The sequence below is a fragment of the Jatropha curcas genome, chromosome 1 (genome assembly GCF_041381405.1).
Source record: "Jatropha curcas cultivar XTBG-Jc1 chromosome 1, XTBG_Jcur_1.0, whole genome shotgun sequence".
NCBI lineage: Eukaryota > Viridiplantae > Streptophyta > Magnoliopsida > Malpighiales > Euphorbiaceae > Jatropha > Jatropha curcas.
The window spans coordinates 9,091,670-9,099,105 of record NC_143151.1 but is presented as its reverse complement, the minus strand read 5'-3'; the positions used below and the strand labels follow the sequence as shown (position 1 = coordinate 9,099,105).

General features: G+C 33.1%; 1 protein-coding gene across 2 annotated transcripts; it reads left to right on the top strand.

Moving 5' to 3' along the window:
- Positions 1-541: 541 nt before the first annotated feature.
- On the top strand, positions 542-7,185 carry TGA9 (bZIP transcription factor family protein). Of its 2 annotated transcripts, none has more exons than XM_089725215.1 (13): positions 542-886; positions 986-1,152; positions 1,343-1,434; positions 1,835-1,923; positions 2,169-2,423; positions 3,277-3,315; positions 3,444-3,503; positions 3,692-3,769; positions 3,875-3,923; positions 4,561-4,832; positions 5,313-5,534; positions 6,660-6,802; positions 6,893-7,185. In XM_089725215.1, exons 2-13 carry the CDS (start codon positions 1,037-1,039, stop codon positions 6,978-6,980), a joined length of 1,503 nt encoding a protein of 500 aa, XP_089581341.1. In that variant the 5' UTR covers positions 542-886; positions 986-1,036; the 3' UTR covers positions 6,981-7,185. The 2 variants fall into 2 exon arrangements, with proteins under 2 accessions (XP_089581341.1, XP_089581345.1); XM_089725219.1 differs by having other exon boundaries at positions 543-886; positions 1,835-1,920.
- Positions 7,186-7,436: the final 251 nt, after the last annotated feature.

The window sequence follows — 7,436 nt, the reverse complement described above, 5'->3', positions numbered from 1 at the left end:
TCTGGACCTTTTAAGTTGTCAAAGCTAAACTCAATCCTTCCTCTAGAGGGCATAAAAGGATCAAGAAAAAAACAACCTTTGAAAATTTTCTTTTATTTTCTTAATTTTACTATATCTTTTATGAAAGAATACCTTGTCTTATCTTATTCTTTAATATTTTCAAATGTTGAATTTAATGGGTATTTAATATATTTTTATCTTTTTCCTTCTGCAAGTACTTGAACCCTGCGGAGCCCCATCAAAAGGACCAATGGGAAAGAACAGGCGGTTAGAGGAGAGAGAAGAGTGGAGTAGGAGTCAGTGATTCTAGTGGGTTCCTTACAAAGACCCCACCCTAATTTTGTTTCTGTATTTTTTTAACATAATTTTCATAATATTTTGTTATTTATTTATTTTTGGCAAAACCCCACATAACACAAAGGGCATGAGACAGGCCCTGCAAGGACAAGATTTTGATGTGTGTACTAAAGGGTATGAAATGAAGAGGAGCTTCAATAACTCATAAATATTTACTACAGACAGAGGAAAGGAAGGGAAAAAAAAAAAAAAAAGAAAGGTTAATGAAAAGCATAATCTAAAAAAACAAAAAAAAAAGAGAGAGAAAAGGAGAGGGGTAGAGTCTAAAATCAAATCAAGTTGGTTTTCTTCATACAGAAGGACAAAGAGAGAGGCAAAAGAAAGGAAAGCAAGAGATAGAGACACCCATGAAAGATCAAAAGTTGCAAAGTGAAGAGAGAGATATCTGAGAAAAAGACTTGTCCCTCTTGTGGCAACTTAGATATACTTTGACAAGAAAGCTTTGATCCTCTCTCTCTTCCCTCTCTATAAGTGGGGTTTTGCTGCTCTGCTAGTAAGACCTTCCTTTAGAATTGAAAAGCAAACCAAGGTAAACTAACATATATGAATTCTTGAATGTATTGTTTATTGTCTAATTCCTCGGTTTCTTTCTAAATTAATAGCAATATTCTTTCTTTCTGTTTTTCAGTGTCTTTCTTGAAGAAAATATGATAATGGTCTAAAAAAAGAGTCTCTTTGCATGGCGAGCCACGGTATTGGAGGGACTGGTTTATCAGACTCTGGTCCTTCAAATCACCATCATCATCTTTCATATGCAACTCTTCATGGAATCAACACTCCATCTACCAGTTTCATGTATGCTTGCTGGCTCAAGCTTCTCAACTTGTTAATTTTGTCAAAAATGCAAAATTCATTATTTTTGGCTCATTGAAAGGAGTATTGGTGATCTTTGGTTAATAGGACATGAATTTGACTTCTTTTTCTAATTTTTTGAAAATGTTTTTTTGATTACTGATATGGGTTCATTGAGTTTTTTGTCCCCCAGTAATCAAGAGGGATCTGCTTTCGATTTCGGAGAGCTGGAAGAAGCAATTGTTCTGCAAGGAGTTAAGTTAAGAAATGATGAAGCTAAAGCACGTACGCCTCTATTTCTCTCTCTATATCATTTCTGCTTTTGTGACGTTTGATAAGTATAACCGACTCTTAAAAAAAAAGCAGAGAGAGAGAGAGAGAGAGAGAGAGAGAGAGAGAGAGAGAGGTTTGAATATGTCTATTGAGGGGTACAGAAGAGGGGGTTACCATTTCCAATACAGTAATCATTCTAGGGGAAGAGACTTGAGTGGTGTGAGATTACAAACATAGTAATTCTGACCTCTTTAGCATGGTTTTTTGACCCTATACATATAACTGCATAGAAAGAAATAAAAGGATTAGCTGGAAAAAATAATTTTGAAAATGTCATAACTTAGCAGAGCTGTTTTTATGTGTTGGTGGTGATGTTCTGAGATTTTGTTTTTGTAATTGATTCTTCTTGCAGCTTTTTTCACAGTAACAGGCAGACCTGCTGCTACTCTGGAAATGTTCCCATCATGGCCAATGAGATTCCAACAAACAACTCCAAGAGTAGTAGTTTCTTAGCTTACTCTCTCTGTATTTGAATGTTTTTTTGTCCATTGATATTATTAGCACTAAAATAAAATAAATAAAAGAAACAATCTTTGAAAGTTCACTTTTCATATCAATTTTTTTTTTTTCCGTGGAAAGTCACTTTTCTTAATGATTCTTTGATGCCATTTGTAAAACCTAGTTTTCTTGAATACCCATTTGAATATTTGGTGTGAGTTTTGCTTTTGTTTTGATAATTAATCCAGGGAAGTTCAAAATCAGGAGGAGAGAGTACTGATTCAGGATCAGCAGTAAATACTCTTTCAAGCAAAGCTGAAGCACAGCTGGACCCAGAATCTCCTGTAAGTAAAAAAGCATCCTCTTCAGACCATCAGGCTTTTGATCAGAAGCATCTACAGTTTCAACAGCAACAAATAGAGATGGCAAGTGATACCTCAAGGACCGGAGGAGGGCCCCCATCAGAACTAAACCCATCATCTGCAAAACCACCTCAAGAAAAGGTCTTTAATTTGACTAAAGTTTCTCTTAATAATTAGTAGTATCCTGCTCTTGCCTCTCTACTCTCTCTCTCTCTCTTTCGAAATCCCAAAACTGAGGAAAAGCCGGTATCTTTTCTTTTCTCTCTCCCAGCATATCTTCAGAATAGAGAAGCACAGATCCCAACAACCCATAGAAAATCAAAGATGGCAGAGTTTCTCTGATTCCTGAAGGATTTTCTGTTCAATGTCTGACATGAAATGAGAGAGAGAGGGAGGGTGTTTGTACATATAAAAGGCCAAAGTGAGAATCTTCACAGTAGTAACAGCACTGTTTCCTTACAATAATAATGATAATAATAATAATTACCCACTTTACTCAATCCCTATAACTCCTAGTTAAGCCTGTGGTTTCTAGCCTTAAAATCAGTTTTGGAAAATAGGAAAACCCAACACTACCACAAACAAATGGCAGATAATGATGATTTTGCTTATCCATTTCATGTTCTTTATTTTCATTTCCAAGAACACCACCCACATCAGCACCAGTTACCACAATTACTTCCCAGAAATTCTGTGAGATCTCTTAAATAGATATATTGTACATATTATTACTATAAAACATGTCATTTCTTCACTTGTTCTTAATTTTTTTTTGCTGAAGTAAATAAAAAGCACCAAACTCAGATTCTTTGCCTTGTATTCTTTGCTGCTTTATACTTAAACTTCTCAGCCACCAAATTGAGAATTCTTTGAATTTCATCACTAAATTTCCATTCTTGTCTGTGTTCTTCAAATTTTCAAGAATTGTTTTCAAATTCCTTTTCTTTTTCTGTATTCACTTAGTATTTTACATTTGGATTCTGAAATGTTGCAGAGGAAGGGTTCCACATCAGAGAAACATCTTGATGCTAAGGTATTATTTAAAAAAATCTACCATTGATTTGTTTTTCCCTTTATGTTTTCTCTGTGCTTTCATTTTATTTGTTTGTTTATCTGAACTATTTGGAGGTCAAATTTTCTTCCTTTTCATTTTGGTTTCAGACATTGAGGCGTTTAGCACAAAACAGAGAAGCTGCAAGGAAGAGCCGCCTTAGGAAGAAGGTATGGTTCATTTTCCACACAAAACAGTTTCTTTTTTTCATATATTTGAAGATATTAATATGCCTATTTGTGAATGTAAAATTTATGCCTATTTGTGAATGTAAAATTCTATGTACATTTATAGTTGCTAGAAATTAATGCAACAACCCATCATTAATGTGTCTCTTATATATCTACCTCTCAACCAGGCCTATGTGCAGCAGCTAGAATCCAGTAGAATAAAGCTTACCCAGTTAGAGCAAGACCTCCAGAGAGCCCGCCAGCAGGTTTTCAATTTAAATACATACACATTTTTATTATTTATTTATTAAGTAGTTGCAAAAATTCCAAATTTTGATAATTGCATTTCTTTTATCCGGGTTGCTTTACAGGGGTTGTTCTTAGGTGGCTGTGGTGGTGCCGTTGGCAATATAAGCTCTGGTGAGTGACCATAAAAATTTCATATTGGGGTGAAACTTACATTTTTTAGTAAAAAAAATAATAATTAGAAAAAAGTGCCATTCTTGTCGTATAAATTTAATAAAAGCTTGACATGGCAGCTGGTGATTTGTCTTGTGATCCATGGCGTTTAGCTTAATCCAAATACAAATTGTATATACTAATTTTAAAATTTTAAATTAGAAGCAGTCACATAAGACCAAGAGCAAAATATTCTTTGATAGCTAAGTCATTCTGAAAAATATGTGAAAAAAAATATATATATATATATATGAAATATTGTTTTGCTAAAAAATGGTTCTGGTTTTCAATTGGCTGATTGGTGGTTGAGTATTGACCCACATATTATATATAGTTTTTCAAATCAATTGGTTTTGTTCCAGTCAAATTTTGAAATTGTATTACAATCTTATAATGATGCATTTGGCAGAGTTTTCTTAATTTGACCAAGTTCTGTGACCAACATCTTTCTAGAATTTTTTAATCCAAACAGTTCTTTAAAGAAGATTAAGAAAAATATATAATATTCCAAGAAATAATATATTACACAATTGTGATTAAATAGACTCATTTTTTGAAAAATTGTTGCAATTAATTGATATTGTTTTATAATCCATAGGAGCTGCAATATTTGATATGGAGTATGCAAGATGGCTAGAGGATGATCAGAGGCATATGTCAGAGCTCAGAACAGGATTGCAAGCACATTTAACAGATGTTGACTTAAGGATTATAGTAGATAGATACATTTCACATTATGATGAAATTTTCCGTTTAAAGGGTGTGGCTGCAAAATCTGATGTGTTTCACCTTATAACCGGAATGTGGTCGACTCCTGCGGAGCGTTGCTTCCTCTGGATGGGTGGTTTTAAGCCCTCAGAACTCATCAAGGTTTGAATTTACCTTTGCATTTCTGCAAATTACATATAGGACTAGATGGTGCCATTAGGAAATGGCAATTATGCCCAAGATTGTGTAGTATGCAAGGGTAAGAGAGTAATTTTGGAACACAAAACAAAATGACAAGTGGGTTTTCGGAAAAAAATTAGAAAAATAATTTTCACAAAAAAGGACTCACAGTAAGTCAGAGATGAAATATTCCCATATACAGGGCACATTATCCATTTAAAAGTGATTAGACAATTAAAAGTGCCCTAAAGGTGAATCCTTTCCTGACAGAAAGAAAAAAATAAATTTGTGGCGGTAACCATTTCAGGTATCCTTTTCTTAATAATGTGAAATGATAGGAAAAACTTTTGGCACAAGAAGAGTAACACACATGCAACTTATACGAAAATGACTAAAATACCCTTTTTACCTCATAATTTCCTTTTGATTAACCAAATTTCACTGTTCTTTGTTGTTAAGCAGATGTTAACATCTCAATTAGACCCATTAACAGAACAGCAAATTATGGGAATTTACAGCCTCCAACAATCCTCACAGCAAGCAGAAGAGGCCCTTTTCCAAGGCCTAGAGCAGCTTCAACAGTCTTTAGTTGACACCATTGCCAGTGGTCCGGTCATTGACGGAATGCAGCAGATGGCGGTGGCCTTAGGCAAGCTTGCCAATCTTGAAGGATTCGTCCGCCAGGTAAAAACCATCATTATTACTTATATAATTCTTGTCCAAGAATTGATTTCTTGAATCCTGATGAGAATTTCATGCTTTAAGCTATGTTCTTGTCAAGATTAAACTTCTGGGTCATCAAGATTCTGGATTTCTCTTTTGACTAATTAATCAAGATTAATCATCATATGGATTAGATTAGACAATTTCAAACTCAAAACAATTGAAATATTCGTTTGAAACAAACTCCTGAATGTCTAAAATGGTAGATAAAATGTTACTTTCTTGTCCATTTCATTATATTCTTTCCGACTCGTATATTGCGCCGCCAATTCTACCTTATACCTGAAGGTTGAGAGTCTCATCTTTTACACTTCCCTTCACATCATCTTGATTTAACATTTTTATTGAATTTTTAACTAAAATAAATAAATCTAGTCAACAAGATATGCTACATTTATGTCCACGGTACTTAACATGGATCCCACCATTTTGCAGATATAGCACTTCTTGATGATCATATATGTATATGACTAGTCACTATCAAGTTTTGATGGTCAAAACCTAGGGAAAATTCCAAACATCAATTTGATCGTCTCCACTACATTTTACCACGTGTAGGGTGGATAATTTACATTATAGTTATAAATTAATTATGTTGATTTTTGTTTTAATAATCATTAATGATTTTTATATTTGCGTCCATTTTACAATGTTGATTGCTTGCTAGGGTTTTGATGTATTATTTTCATCTAAAAGTTGCTATCCAAAGGTGGTTAGAAAATGATGTTTGTTGAAATACAAACCCTAGCTACACCTATCAACAGCAATTTTTAAAATAAAAATTTTTAATTAATCAATATATATATATATATAAAAGCTTGCAATTAATTTATTTTTCTTTGATGTATGATTGGAATGGTCCATATCTATAGATAAGACAAGTTTCATGAGTTTCAACCCTTTTGAAAACATTGTTTAGTGTTTGTTTGTGCCCATGTGCCCTTGCACCTTGGGACCCATTTTACAGCTTTTATATGGTGGTTCTAGCCTTTGCTACCCTTTTTTTTTCTTTTTTTAATTCATTGTTATTTATTTTAATGATATCGCAAGTTAATTCTCAATTTTATAAAATAATAAATATTATAGGCCGATAATTTGAGACAACAAACCCTTCATCAACTTCGCCGGATATTGACAGTGAGACAGGCAGCTCGGTGCTTTCTGGTGATCGGAGAATATTATGGCCGATTACGAGCACTTAGTTCCCTTTGGGCATCTCGTCCTCGAGAGTAAGATGATCTGTTAGTAATATAATTTTTTTCTTCTGGAATTTCTATTATCATTATTCTTTTAATAATATATTTATATATGTGTTTCAGGAGCATGATGGGAGATGAAAATTCATGTCAAACGACAAGTGATCTACAAATGGTTCAACCACCACAAAATCATTTCACAAACTTTTGAAGAAGAAGATATAACCAATTAAAGACAGCAGCCTCAGTGCTTAAATTCTTGTATTGTCATAAAATGGTGTGGGCTAGCTGTTATCTATAGGTTTCTTAATTTGAGGAGATAGGATCTTTTATTCTTTCTTTTCTCTTTTGGTTTTAATTAATATATTCACATTATTATTACTTATGTTATCTTGTAAATGTAAATCAATTTTATATGTGCATGAAAAAGCTTTCCATTTGCCTTAAAAAGAAAGAGAGACAACCAAAAAGGCAGAAATTTTATAATTTAATTAATTATCCTTTTTTGTCCACCTAATATTCTTGGATCAACAAAAAGAAATATGAACTTGAAAAAAAAATATATTCATATTCTATGAGCTCAATGCTTAAATTGAAAGAAGAAAAGCAAATTAAATGTTTTGATTTAATAGTATTACAAATAAAAAATTAATTACGAATAAAAAAT